Source organism: Sander vitreus, chromosome 1 (assembly GCF_031162955.1).
Source record: "Sander vitreus isolate 19-12246 chromosome 1, sanVit1, whole genome shotgun sequence".
In the NCBI taxonomy this organism is placed as follows: domain Eukaryota; kingdom Metazoa; phylum Chordata; class Actinopteri; order Perciformes; family Percidae; genus Sander; species Sander vitreus.
In genome coordinates, this window is record NC_135855.1 from 15,698,289 (window position 1) to 15,713,010 (window position 14,722).

General features: G+C 40.5%; 2 protein-coding genes across 2 annotated transcripts; one reads left to right on the forward strand and one right to left on the reverse strand.

Annotated features, from left to right (window-relative positions):
• The first annotated feature begins 1,734 nt into the window (after positions 1–1,734).
• On the forward strand, positions 1,735–6,377 carry hdc (histidine decarboxylase). Its single transcript, XM_078243675.1, has 12 exons — positions 1,735–1,810; positions 1,967–2,139; positions 2,224–2,337; positions 2,454–2,576; positions 2,669–2,806; positions 2,891–3,034; positions 4,120–4,186; positions 4,314–4,476; positions 4,626–4,716; positions 4,804–4,902; positions 5,078–5,179; positions 5,430–6,377. Exons 1-12 carry the CDS (start codon positions 1,783–1,785, stop codon positions 6,201–6,203), a joined length of 2,016 nt encoding a protein of 671 aa, XP_078099801.1. The 5' UTR covers positions 1,735–1,782; the 3' UTR covers positions 6,204–6,377.
• A 189-nt stretch (positions 6,378–6,566) lies between these two features.
• On the reverse strand, positions 6,567–11,830 carry LOC144512812 (long-chain fatty acid transport protein 2-like). Its single transcript, XM_078243793.1, has 10 exons — positions 11,173–11,830; positions 9,488–9,697; positions 9,178–9,336; positions 8,836–8,960; positions 8,423–8,617; positions 8,114–8,204; positions 7,826–8,024; positions 7,394–7,491; positions 6,871–7,001; positions 6,567–6,765 (listed from the first exon to the last, which is right to left on the reverse strand). The coding sequence occupies exons 1-10, from the start codon at positions 11,651–11,653 to the stop codon at positions 6,592–6,594; spliced, it is 1,863 nt and encodes a 620-aa protein (XP_078099919.1). The 5' UTR covers positions 11,654–11,830; the 3' UTR covers positions 6,567–6,591.
• Positions 11,831–14,722: the final 2,892 nt, after the last annotated feature.

Below are 14,722 nucleotides of genomic sequence, written 5' to 3' on the forward strand. Positions count from 1 at the left end.
AGTCACCCCAACGACCCAGGGAGCATGCAAAAGCAGAACCCAAGCAGAATGGTGCGGAAGCAAACATCAGTAAATATCGAGAGGTTTGAGCCGCAAGGTCTGTGGTACATTGCCATTGCAAATATCCCATTAACATTGATTGAGTTAAAGGGCCAAAACTCGTCTACGCTGACTATAGCACCCCCTAATGGCCGATCTTCACCAAATTTGGTACAGAGCCTCAGAGCAGCATGCCAAACAAACATCACAAGTTTCATGTTGATAGCAATTACTACGGCAGAGAAATTGCAATCGCAAATGTTCCATTTACATGCATTGAGTTATTGTCCAAAACACATAAACGTTGATTATAGCGCCCCCTAATGGCCGATCTTTGCCAAATTTGGTAAGGAGCGTTTTTTGCTGATAGCATTTAATTTGGCCGAGATATGATAAAGTTTGTGTTTGGTAGCTAGCTAGGAAAATTAGTTTGGTCGTCAAATGTGCATACTTTAACGTAGCAAAATTATTTTAATAACTTTTACTCAGGTCCATCTGTGGATGCTAGCTACCAGGTTTCGTGCAGATCGGTTGCATGGCCTAGGAGGAGTTTGGAAAAGTTGGGTTTGCACATTGCGCGATATTGCGAAAAAACTTCGTAGGGGAATTGGGCATGTCCTATATCAGGTGATTCAGCTTGATTCAAGGAATACGTCGATATAAGGTTTTCTAATGTGCGATGTGTAATGTGGGAGTTAAAGGCAAAAACACATTATAGCGTCACCTAGTGGTCCACATATGTCATTTTTGGTAGTTGAGGTCCATGACCCATTGTATGTCTACCCTGTAAATTTAAAGTTGCTCACATTAATGTAAGTGGTGAATCCAAACGTGGGTCTCAAAGGCCACATCCACTTTGACTAATCAGTACCCCACTGTAGGAGTGGCCCAAAATGGTACCCTCCAAATTTAGTAAAAATCGAATGAGCCGTTCATGAGATATAAACTTTTTGTACTTGTAGCGCCCCCTAGTGGCCAATTTTCGTAAAAAAATGTGTGGGGTCCTCCAGAGGGTCATCGCAAACAAGAATCTAAAGTTTTGCATTGATAGCATTTAATTTGGTCGAGATATGTCAAAGTTGGTGTTCATAGTTAGCTACACAAATTTGTTCGTGCATAATTTGCGCAGTTTTTTTCCGATACAAATTCTTTTGATTACTTTTTGTCAGGTCGGTCTGGAGATGCTACGTACCAAGTTTTGTGCAGATCGGTCGCACGGTCTAGGAGGAGTTCGGCAAAGTAGATTTTCGATAAATCGCGATTTTTCACGCAATGGGCGTGGCCTATATCTGGTCAATTCAGGGAATGCGTGGATATCAGTATTTTTAATGTGCGATGTATGGTTTGGGAGTTATAGGGCCAAACATGTTTTTTTTTCTGCTATAGCGCCACCTAGTGGTGGAAGTGGGTCAATTGTTGCGCATGAGGTCCATGCAGGGATCTGGACCAGTCCTGAAAATGGCACCCCCCCCCCACCCACACCATGTACGGTTTAGGCTGTAGCGTGACTTTTATCAACGGAAAAATAAACCACGGTTCTCCCACTCCTCGGGCTTGGATCCCTAATGATGGAAAGAACATTTGAAGAGCATTTGTTTGATGGTTCAAATACGTCAACTATTTAGGGCGTGTTCTTCACAACAGGGTCTATATAGTTCTGTGATCTCTGCTACAGAGCACACATCATTGCATTCACCTGTTACACGCAACGAATTAACCCAAAGAGCTCTCATCTCAAAAACAATGCAGGCTGAAGAATACAATCGCAGAGGTAATGATACTTTCCATTTTACTATATTGACTTATCTGTCTGTGTTGTTATATTTCACTGAAAACAATTATTAGTAAACAATAGGCAAAATAAAGATGAATGATAAACTGTAATAGGAATATCATTCCAGCGGTTACAGTGTCTTTTACTGATCAGGTAAGGAGCTGGTGGACTACATCACACAGTACCTGGGCTCCATCAGGGAGAGGAGGGTGATTCCAGATGTGAAGCCAGGTTACATGAAGGAGCTTCTCCCGGACACAGCGCCTACAGAGCCGGAAGACTGGGAGACTATCTTCCAGGACATCGAGAAAGTCATCATGCCAGGAGTAAGTTCCTACTGTCATCCATTATCATATCAGTAATTTAATACTTTGGCAAGGAAGCACGTATTTTCTCATCTTTTTCCCCAGGTGGTTCACTGGCAGAGCCCTCATATGCACGCCTACTACCCTAGTCTGACTTCATGGCCCTCTATGCTTGGAGACATGCTGGCTGACGCTATTAACTGTGTTGGATTCACCTGGGTAAGGGACTAACTCACACTTTTTTCTCCACTACACTACCTAAAAACATCACAACAATTAAGTCATACCATCTGACTAAATTATATGATATTGTCCGTGTTACCGGTTTTGAACAGGCCTCCAGCCCAGCATGTACAGAATTGGAAATGAATGTGATGGACTGGTTGTGTAAAGCACTGGGGCTTCCCTCCTTCTTCCTGCATCACCATCCTGACAGCAGAGGTGGAGGCATACTGCAGGTTTGATCTGTTTATTTTAAACCCAAAAACCTTTACACAGTAGTCTCTGTGGCAACGTTTTATCTCTCTCCTCTATCTGACTCTCCTGTTAGAGCACAGTCAGTGAGAGCACACTGGTTGCTCTGCTGGCAGCCAGGAAAGACAAATTTTTGCAGCTGCAGGCTGAGCTCGACCAGGACGTGGACGATTCGGCCCTAAATTCAAGACTGGTGGCTTACGCTTCAGATCAGGTCAGTCTCAGCACTTCTTCTACAATAACTTTCTGTCAATCAGATGAAAAAAAAACTGAGAAACTAAGTTGATTGCTTTTATAGGCTCATTCCTCAGTTGAGAAGGCAGGTCTGATCTCTCTGGTGAAGATCAGGTTTCTGCCCACTGATGAGCAGTTGTCTCTGAAAGGAGACACTTTGAAACAAGCCATACAAGAAGACAGGAGAAGGGGACTGGTCCCTTTCATGGTAGGTATTTGACACGGAAGGATGGGCTGGGTACCATGGAGGTGTTGAGGAGGAGAATTTACGTCATCATACGAGTGTTTTTCAATGTTTTAGCTGACATCATGTAATGTACAGTATACTGGCAACTATTTTTTGGAGTATTTTTTTACATTAATGTATTGGTACTTTTACTTAAAAGATCTGAGTAATTCTTCCACCACTGCAAATAGCTTGAAATAAAATCAAAACAATGCTGCATAGAAGGTAAAAATATAAAAATGGTCAGTGGTAATATTAAAACTAGGGCTGTCAAAATAACGCGTTAAAAAAAATTAACGCAGATTAATCCCTTCCATATTGACGTTTGCATACAGACGACAATCTGGTGCCACTGATATGTCTGCGCTTCTCTCTGCTGCTCTGAAACAGACGTTACAGGAAACACAAACCCTGCTGCATGTGACGCTAGTTAACACAATACTCAACAGCAGCTAACGTTAGCCTACCGCTAGCTAGTAGCTGGATTAAACACGGTTAAAATGCTGACAGCTAACGCTAAACGGTGTAAAGTTTGACTGTGTTTTACTGTAGAGGATTCAACACCGGGATGTAACAATCTGCAGCTGCCGTCGGAGAAACAACACAGACGGTGCGTTCAATGAAACTGGTAAACTACAGCCTCGTGGTGCATTTGTAGTTATTGTAAATGTCCTTTTCCTATCTGGTTGTTGTTTTTGTCGTTCAACAGCAATTTACTAGTGAAATAAGTTAAATTAAAATGTATTAATTAAATTAAATCATTTAATTTTGACCATATGGCCTTAGCAATAAACAAGCCGTTCTTTAATGCCACCAACTGTTGTTTAGTACCCTTTTTGTTTTGTTCGATTAATTAATCACAGAGTATGTAATTAATTAGATTACATTTTTTAATCGATTGACAGCCCTAATTAAAACGTAATTGTACAATGCTGCATAATTTGTAGGGCTAAAACATGAAAAAAAAAAAAAAAACACTGGTATGTTTTTAAAGATAATTTAAAAACAACAAAATACTGACAATACATGTTACATCTTATCTGTGATTTTGTTTCTCTCCTGTTCAGCTGTGTGCAACTTTGGGAACTACAGGAGTGTGTGCTTTCGACAATCTGTCTGAACTGGGACCAGTCTGTACGTCTTCAGATTTACTCACAATAATGTCCGTTTAAACACAGCCTGTAAAGTCAAAACGTTGTGTTGCTCCATTGAGATGCATTCAGATAATTACAGTACTTGCATTTAAATGTTCTTTTAAAAGGTGCAGAAGAAGGACTGTGGCTCCATGTTGATGCTGCGTATGCTGGCTCAGCCTACTTCTGTCCTGAGCTCCGCTGGTCCCTGGAGGGCATTGAATTGGCTCACTCTTTTGTCTTCAACCCCTCCAAGTGGATGATGGTCCACTTTGACTGCACAGCATTCTGGTGAGCTTTCTAACCCATACCTGAAGCCTTACCTCTAGAACTAAACATTATCTATGAAAGAAGGTCTGAAATAAAAAATAAAAAAAGATAAATACAAAGTCAATGTGAAGGACACTTGTTGCTTATATGGTTTAACTTTGTTTTCTCAGGGTAAAGGACAAATATAAGCTCCAACAGACATTCACAGTTGATCCTGTTTACCTCAGACATGAAAACTCACAGGCAGCCACGGACTTTATGGTATCAAACTGTCATATCTTCCCTTAAAGATTCAATTATCATAGTGAATCATTTCATGCAATGACACTACTTCTTTCTGATGTTCAGCATTGGCAAATTCCCCTCAGCCGACGTTTCCGTTCTCTCAAACTCTGGTTTGTAATGCGGTCCTTTGGACTGAAAAACCTCCAGGCTCATATCAGACATGTAAGTGGCACTCAGTTCTCTTCATGCTAATTATTTTAGGAATACATATCAAATATAATCAGAAGAGGGACCAAACACAAAGTGTATTTACTTTAGGCAATTCTGTGACAACCCACAGATTTGATCTGTTTTTAAGTTTCAGGATTTACATGTATATTTCTTCTGTGTTTTCTAGGGGATTGAGATGGCAAAACTCTTGGAGTCTCACATAAAGAGTGACCCAAATTTTGAGGTTCCTGCTGAGAGGCACCTTGGCCTAGTGGTGTTCTGCCTGAAAGTATGTTGTACATTTTGTACTATGAGGTACATGTTGTTAAGCAACATGTCTTTCACTGGCTAATCATTGTTGAAAGTTATTGAATGAGGTCAACTAGTTTTATCAGGCGCAGGTGAAGGGCACAACAATATCGGAGATCATTAAAACGAGCTGAAACCTTGACCTGAAAAGGCTTCAGTTTTGGTTGGAAGCTTTGAACTTGTTGGCCTTGCAACGGTTATGAATATGTTATGTTATTTTATTTTTCTAGGGTGGAAATGCTTTGACCCAGGAGCTGCTGAGGAGACTGACCCGGTCAGGCACAATGTACCTCATCCCTGCAGACATTCACACCAAGCGTATCATCCGATTCACAGTGACCTCACAGTTCACTACCGCAGAGGACATCCTTAAGGACTGGAGCATCATCTCCAAAACGGCTTCCACTCTTCTGGCTGAGACACAGCCTCTGAATAATGCAGACCAACCAAAATCAGGGAAAGATGAGGCGATAGAAGAAAACCAAGACCCAGACTCAGATACCAGGTCTGAGGAGAGAGCGAATGCCACCTCCGGGATGGACAAGGCTCAAGTGGAGCTGTGGATTGACAAGGCTTGGAATCGATCTAGAAGACCGATGCGCTCTCTTAGCTGCAGCAGCGAGCCTCTGCCTTACACTTGCATCGGGCCGCTGTCTGGCTACAACTTTGAAACAAGGCCTGGTCTTAAAGATGCTGCAGGCGCCCTCCCCAGCACGCCATCAACGCCAGGATCTGGTCCTATGTTTAAGATTACAGAGATGCCTTCAAATATTCTGGGTAAACAGGTCCTGAAAAAGCTGACAAAGTTCAACAGCGTGCCCAGTTTTTGCAACCAGTGGGTGCAGTGTGGCCCGCACCAGCTGTGCTGCCCTGTGAAGGTTGCAACTCCAAAACACTTGTCCTCCACCTGCAGAAGAATGAACTGTATGACTTCTTCTACTGTAGCCAACACAGCTCCCTCTCCTACTACTCTGGAAACTGCCACTGCACCCGAGCTCCTGTAATGATCCTGAAAGCCGTGTACAGTTTACACACATCGTAATTCAGCTATTGATAATTAAGAATTCTATTACTGTACCAGGCTGTGCTGTCAGTTATTGACTGTACTGAATTGAAGATCATCTAATTGTGTCAATGATTCGGGATTACTATGCTCATATACAATCGTGTTTTTTAAATATTTTTTATTAAAAACTGTTTCAAACTAAATGATATCCTTTGAAATATTTCAGTACACAATATTCCCCACAAGAAGCTTAAGAAATGTACTGTACATAAACACGCTCAATGTGCAGGTCATTTATCATTATTTGGCATCCTGTATCAATTAATATCCACAAATCAAATGTATTATTTTGAGGTTGACAATCCAATAATAAACACTGAACTCATTCAGAGCCTGATTCTTCCCTCTGCGATGGAGCTGAATATCTCCTGAGTCATAGGTACGTAGCCCTTGTTGTCCTCCAGGTAGAACAAAGGGTCCCTGATGACGGCTGGGTTAAAGCCCTCCTCTCCCAGCTTCACCTTCATTTGCTTAAACGTCCCAGTTACTACCAGTGCATCCTGCCAGAGAAAGATAAATGGTTATTTAATGGATGCAAGACATTTTCAGGCAAATTCCTCAATTTCTTAATGTGTTACAATCGTATTCAGCAACACTCTGTTTACCTGTATGCGGATGAAGCGTGGTCTTGCGTAGCTGGGAAGGAAGTTTTTGACGTGCTGATATGCAGCTTTGCCGTCAAAGTCCATGTTTTCTTTGAGCGTCAGTGCTGCCATTCCAATTCTTCCCTCGTGTCCTAATCAAAGTAGAAACAGGACTTATTTCAGGACGTCAGTATCAACAGCGCTTTATGTGTTTCATACTGAGCTCTTGTTTCAAATACATGCTTTCCTGTTTTACATTTCTTCTCAATTTTCATATGTTTAACTCCATTTTGCAGGATTATGTGATTCATGCTTACAATGGTTAATGATTAATGGGCATGTAAACGGTTCTATAGGTCCAAATGGTCTTACAAACCTTAAAAAAACCTCCAAACAGACCCAAACAGATATAGTGGTCAGATGAAAACATTTACTAAGATGTCATATTTTATAAATACACTTTAACGACATAAGATCTTTCTAATAACTGTTATCTGAGGAGTATGTCCTTTATAAATCTTAAATTATTGCTAATCATTATTACCTGGCACCTTCACACCATAGACATTAGCCTCTTTAATGCAGTCCACCATGAGCAAATGATCAGCCACCTCTGTGGTTGCCACATTTTCTCCTTTCCACCTGTATTGGATGACAATACAAAGACAATATGTGCTTATCCTAGCTGCAAAGTTTTCATTTAGCACTGAGGACAGTTTGTTATAAATGACATACAAACATAGGAAAGGGGGGGAAATCATTTGCAGAAAATGCTGAAATAAAGTAATAGTTACATGAAGATTCATTAATGGTCTTAAATATAGTCAAATTTGATGTTGTGTCCTACATCTTGAATTCTGTTTCCAGTGATGAAATGTATCTAGATGTTATCTAACATACACAGTGACACTGAGACCTTGTGTCTCCATTATTTGCTCAGCTTGTCAAATCTGTTCAATTTGTTTCATCCACTCACCTGAAAGTGTCTCCAATGCGGTCTTGAAAGAAGACAAATCCCTCGTTGTCTATCTTTAGAAGGTCTCCACTGTTAAAGTAGAGGTCTCCCTTCACAAACACATCTCTCACCTTCTTCTTCTCTGTCTGCTGACTGTTCTTGGCGTAGCCAATGAAAGGTGATCTTTCTGCAATCCTAGCTATCAACAAACCGGTCTCTCCTGCGTGAGAAAGAAACAAGCACAGGATATCTATTAGTCATAGCTAGTAGGTCAAGGGAGAGCTATATTTTCGGAGGAGATTGGCTCACCTCTGGGGACTTCAATGCAAAATCCTCGGGAGTCTTTGACTGGCTCCTCTTTCTCTGTGTCGTACCTTATGAGGGCATACGGACATCCCATCTTAAAAGAAAAACAGATTGGGAATAAAATGTGAGAAAGAATAAAGTAACTAGTCATATATTATACATTATATTAATTATTATTATTATTAATTTCATGTTAATGATGCAATAGCAGCTGTAAAAGTTGGATAAAAGTCCAGCCAACCCTGCAAGTTCATCCCAAATGTTACCATTCAACAAAATGCTAAAAACCTTTGTGCATATGAGACCTCTTACTTTGTGGAGAAAATTCTCTTTGCCAATAGCTCCAACTTTGCCAGCGTAGTTGATAAAGCCAATATTTCCTTCTGTCGCTCCGTAGCATTCACAGATGCGTATGGCCCCAAATCGCTGCAGGAAATCAGTCCAGGTGTCGGCCCTTATCCCGTTCCCCAAAGCCAATCGGACTTTATGATCTCTGTCATTGTCTCTCTAGAAGAGAGTGATGGAGAGGTGAGACTAGGATAATAAAAATCCTATTATGGTTTAAATACAAGCAGTGTGTCTGACTGCTGCAGGTGTTAGCTACCCATGCAAATGTCATTAAAGCAATTTAAGCCGCTAATTCATTTAACAACATATTGTTGTATTGTAATTATGGTAAAATAATATCACACAATAATATCATGTGATATTATACTGAGGTTTACCTTTGGTGTGTTGCAAAGGTAGCGCATAATTTCTCCGATGTACTGAATAACAGTCACATTGTACTTTCTACAGTCATTCCAGAAGTGGGAGGCAGAGAATTTACGTCTTAAAACAACAGTGATGCCTGGAAATGAAGAGGCACAGATATCAGCAACATGTAATCTCACACTTACTGAGAGCTCAGAAAGTGTTGTAAACCTTTTGGACTTTGAAATACAAACAGTGGAAATCAGAGCCACATTGTTACTTCAGGTCATATACCTGTCAGTTTAACCTTTAGTAAACTCATCAGAACGCAGCCTGGAAAACACGTTTTGTAGTTTTATGATGCCATGAATTACCTTTTTCTATGGCCCCACAAAGTCCCATCAGAAAGCCAGAACTGTGGTAAAGAGGCAGGTAAACGTAGATGATATCGTCTGAATGTACGCCAGCAACAGCCTGAACAAAAGATGCCATCCATAGCCTCTCATGGTTGATTACAGCTGCCTTGGGAAGCCCTAAAAGAAAACAGTGCCATCAGTGCCATCAGTGCAGAGGAAGGACAATAAAAATATGCTACATATTTTTATTGTCCTTCCTCTGCACTTCAAGGCCTGCACACTAAAACCATGAATGCAGATTAGAAGTGAAGGTCAGATGCCAGATTACCTGTGGTTCCAGAGGTGTAGATGTACAGCGCAGGACTCTTAAGGTTAATGTTGGCCCTCAGTTGAGGTGACAGAGGCTGGTCTGAGGCCTGCTGAATTTTATCAGAGAGGCTTTCAATGCCCTCCACATCACAGTCCTCGCTGAGGATAAACACACGGACGCCCTGCTGGTTCAGGGTAGGCAACACCTCTTCTACAGCCCCTCGCAAGTCTGAGAGAGATAGACAAAAGAGAGCAAGTGAAGGCTTAATGTAGGTCAGTGCAGTGACAATAATAATGGGAAAACAATCAAAACTGTTGGGGAAAAATCATGGGAATAAAGCCTGTTAAGATCAGGCCCAGGCCAATACATCGGCAAATATCATCTCATTGCAGATACATATATCGGTGTCTATGTCAGCCGATAAGTAACAAAAAACGTCAGGACATGTTATGAAACAATCCAATCATGATTGTTTTGTGGTTCATGTCCTATCATCTACTGGCTCGACTTCTGTGAGTTGATTCTGAAAGCAGTTACCAGTGCTCGGAGAACAAAGTGACATGAAGCAGATGGGTTCAGTTCACCATGTTCTTAAGGTTTAATGACTGAGACACACAAGGATATTTATTTTCTAACAATCGCTCCATTCACTTCGATGACGTGAGAGTAGACATATATAAATTGGCACCATGGGACAGGAGGATTGGTTCAGGGTAGGTTCATGCAGATACATCTTAAGGAAGGAAAACAGTGTAACAATGTATGATACAAATGTATGATACCAAGTAAAACAGATGAGAGAGGCTTTGTTCAGTGTTTTCCCAGAATGTAATGTAACATATTCACAACAGGATGGAAATGCCAAACTAGGTTTCAGGTTGCCATCCTCTACATGCTACACCGAGTCCACTCCCATCTGGATAAGGGAAGCGGCACAGTGAGGATCCTTTTCTTGGACTTCTCCAATGCCTTTCAATACCATCCGGCCCCCTATACTTCAGGACAAACTGAACAGGATAGGAGTATTATTAATATTTAGCTAAAAGTTTATTGTCACTGTTATTCTTATACTGTATTTTGTTCTATACTGTATTTTTTTATACCTCTTTATTTAAAGAGTGTTTTGTATGCTGCTAAAATCTGCTGCTGGAAATCTAATTTCCTTGCGGGAGTCATCCCAAAAGGATCAATAAAGAGAAGTCTAAGTCTAAGTCTAAGTCTAAGGTAATTAACAGTGTCTACACACAGTTTGTCCACCAAAGAGAACTGATAGGTTCATTTTTTTAAATGTAAGAGTTCCATATAAGGATTGTTTGTTCATGTTATGCATTTAGGCTATGTTAAGACATTTCTTTAAATATCGGCTTAATATCAGCATCTGCCTCAAAAATCCAGCATTGGTCAAGCTAGACTTCAAACACCATGCAAAGAACATATTCACAGCAGGATACACATTTAACATCATTGATCAATTTTTAAAGAGGACAATTTCATTTATTCATAAGACTCCTGCAAGTTGTACAATAAAGTGAAGTGTTAATGAACTGGCATCTGACATTTAAATGCGCGTTTATAATGACTTAGAGAGGGAGGTGTGAAAAAAAACATCACCAATGGGCCCTACCTAATGCAACACTAAAAATAAATAATGCAGAAAACCTGAAATTTATAATCACAAAGAGGATAGTATTTCCTCATCTTACCAGTGCCAGCAACCAGGACCTTGGCTTCACAGCAAGAAAAGCAGTGCAGCAAAGATTTGGATCGGATGTTGTAGTTCAGTAAAGAAGCGATGCATCCCAGCTTGGTCAGTGCGAGCCAGATCCACACAAACTGAGGCTCGTTGCCCAGGAAGAGGGCCACCGTGTCCCCCTCCTTCAGCTGAGCATGCTTGGACAGAGCTCTGGCCACTCTGTTGCTTTCTTTGTCGGCCTGGCTGTAAGTGTAGGAGCTTTCCTCGAAAACTATGAACTTCTTATGCGGCTGCCTCGCCACTTTTTCCAGAAAACAATCCAAAATACTGTAAAAGGGTTTCTGCTTCTTGAATTTGCTCATGCGTATAGCAATTTTGATCGCAGTAATCGTGTAACTTAAATCTTGACAAATATAAGGGTTTCTCAAGTAAAGCAATAACAGCAAAAGTGCCAAGCCTGCAAGAGCGGTGTATAGAATATATGCAATCATTATAAATCAGAAGAAACGTGCCAGTCCCGCTGCAAGAGTGCTGAAAAGTTCAACAGCAAACCACAGCTGACTATAACCATAGGCTTGTGTTTACGCCTCCTGAACTTCGACCGATTTTCTTTTCTTTTTACCTCTTGGGGAGTACTGCGAGTACAGCGAGTACAGCGTTCCTGGATGTTAATAAATTCTCCAACTGCTGACGAAAGTGAAAACTATCAAATTTCTGTACTTCCTAGAAATTTACTATCGCCCTCTGTCACAATCCTACTTTTCCTTTGTATCATCACGTTATAGCGAGTTACATAAAAGAACTCAAAGAGCCAGAGATAATGAAATCTACAAAAGTTTATTCAACCTCTATGCACACTTAATACACAGAGGTCATCAATCTACCCCAGTGTCTCAGTCATGGTAATCCAACAAATGTAAATAAACATGAATACTAAATCAAGACTAAAACCTAGGTAACGTAAATGCATAACGAAAACACCAACAGAAAATCATTTACACACTTAAACTAGGACAGGAACCGTTAATAACCTAGCCCTATGATCCTTTGCACTACCGTGCAGAACAGTCAACACAAAGGCATCCTGCAGGCTGTTACAATATTGACCTGGCCAGGGGAATAGCACAAAATTCTGGGCCCTGTAGAAAGGCATTCTCCATGGGCGCCTCCCCACATCCACATGCTATGCACTCCCTGGGTACTCAGTCCCAAGAAGAAAAACAGAAGAGAAATCTTCAGCATTCAGGGATATTTTAGACAATAGTGTGCAGATTAATGCTCATGGTTTTAGAACAAAATGTTTAAAACAAATTATATATGGGAGTAATTTTTAGGTGTTCACATTAATATGTTTAACATTTTTGTTTATGTACTGTATAGTATATTGTATATCTCAACTACACTGAGGACAGAGAGTCCAGTCGCATGTGCATTTGTCTCCACCATGTGGTTTTTGAACGTCTGTCACACACATGAAAGTTGATCAAATCAGAGCAGACATGCACATGAAAACTAGTCCTGGTTTGACAATAAAAAATAGTCCTGGTTTTACAATAAGAAGTAATTCACACAAATGTCATAATGCTATTCAACAGACCAATAGCAACAGGGACCAATGAGTTCTTAAATCCTGTAAAAGAAATTCTTCAAAAAAGATTATAGAGTCAGTGGTGAGATTAATCAGTTCTATTTATTTCATGCAGCATGGAGACAAGACCTGAAACTTGTGTTCTCTCCTGACTTTCAGAGTGTCTTGCCTTAAATGTCATTAAGTGAACAAAAGAACAACAATTGCTGAACTCATGACAAGGTTGATTCAGTCTCTTATTTACTATCATGTCCAATACTTGAGCTCTTCCTGAGAACCATGGTCATTTATCTTCAAGATAAGACAATGGCCCTTTAATGTTAACTCCCAGTAGACTGTCAGCTGACTCTCATCTGACAAGCACACAACTCACACACATGGGCTTCACTAAAATCAATACATTGAGTAAAAATGTTCAATTCCCACAGAGCTGCATCTTGGCAGATTAGATCTGTGACCAGATGGAAGCAAACTGAATTCACTGAACAATGGTTGACTAAGGTCAGCAAGGATTGAATGGGCCTTCTTTGTGACTCTGACTTTTTACACTTTTGTGGAGAGGTCATTTACATCCAAACTGAATTATTGTTATGGCACAAATCATCTGCAAGGAAGCTTGTTCTGACAACATGATGATAACACAAAAATAAAATAGGATTACAAGAGAGGACGAGCAGTAAAAGCATAAAAAGTAGTCATTCACAGAAAGGTGATACTTTTCACTTTTGTCAGCAGCATCATTTATTTACTCTTTTGTTACTCCCCCAGAGGAAAAAAATTGGTCAAAGTTCAAGAGGCGTAACTTGTACTTTGGGTCTACAAAGTACAAGACGTGTGACGTGAAAGTTGAAACTTTCAGGACTCTTATTGTAGCCGGACTGACACTTTTCTTCAGATTTATAATAATTGCATTTACAGTTGTGTTCAAAATAATAGCAGTCCAACATCACTAACCTCATAAATCAATTTTTTTGGTAGAAGTGATATTTCTACATGGCAAATAATTTACTAGTAAGTGTTGTAGAGTCATAGAAAACCAACAGACCCAACAGTCATGGCATGCATGCTGCTCATTCTGTGTAATTGAATCTGTTATTGAAAGCGGCATGTTCAAAATAATAGCAGTGTTGTATTCAATTAGTGAGGTGATTGATTATGTGAAGAAACAGGTGTCAATTATGGCCCATATTTAAGGAAGGAAGGAAGCAAATGTTGTGCATGCTGGTTATAGTGCATTTCACACTGAAATACTCAGCAAAATGGGTCGTTCCAGACATTGCTCTGAGGAACAGCGGACTTTGATTAAAAAGTTGATTGGAGAGGGGAAAACGTATAAAGAAGTGCAGAAAGTTATAGGCTGCTCAGCCAAAATGATTTCAAATGCCTTGAAATGGCATCCAAAGCCTGAACGACGTGGGAAAAAACGGTCAACTACCATTCGAATGGATCGAAGAATAGCCAAAATGGCAAAGGCTGAATCAATGATCAGCTCCAGGAAACTCAAAGAAGACTTAAAGTTACCTGTGAGTACTGTTACGATCAGAAGAAGGCTATGTGAAGCAAAGCTATCAGCTAGAAGCCCTCGCAAAGTCGCATTACTGAAGAAAAGACATGTACTGAATAGGTTGAAATTTGCCAAAGGACACATTGACTGGCCAAAGGAGAAATGGGGCAACATTATGTGGACTGATGAGAGCAAAATTGTTCTTTTTGGGTTTAGGGGCCGCAGACAGTTTGTCCGACGACCCCCATGCACTGAATTCAAGCCACAGTACACTGTGAAGACAGTAAAGCATGGTGGTGCAAATATCATGTTATGGGGATGTTTCTCATACTGTGGTGTTGGGCCTATTTATCGCATACCAGGGATCATGGATCAGTTTCAATACATCAAAATACTTGAAGAGGTCATGTTGCCTTATGCTGAAGAGGAAATGCCTTTGAAATGGGTCTTTCAACAAGACAATGACCC

Coding starts and splice junctions, on each gene's coding strand:
- LOC144512812 (XM_078243793.1), bottom strand. CDS start 11,653: ATGATTGCATATATTCTATACACCGCTCTTGCAGGCTTGGCACTTTTG. Junction 9,337..9,487: donor CTACACCTCTGGAACCACAG/GTAATCTGGCAT, acceptor GTTTTCTTTTAG/GGCTTCCCAAGGCAGCTGTA. Junction 6,766..6,870: donor CACGCTTCATCCGCATACAG/GTAAACAGAGTG, acceptor TTTCTCTGGCAG/GATGCACTGGTAGTAACTGG.
- hdc (XM_078243675.1), top strand. CDS start 1,783: ATGCAGGCTGAAGAATACAATCGCAGAG. Junction 1,811..1,966: donor TGAAGAATACAATCGCAGAG/GTAATGATACTT, acceptor TTTACTGATCAG/GTAAGGAGCTGGTGGACTAC. Junction 5,180..5,429: donor TAGTGGTGTTCTGCCTGAAA/GTATGTTGTACA, acceptor TTATTTTTCTAG/GGTGGAAATGCTTTGACCCA.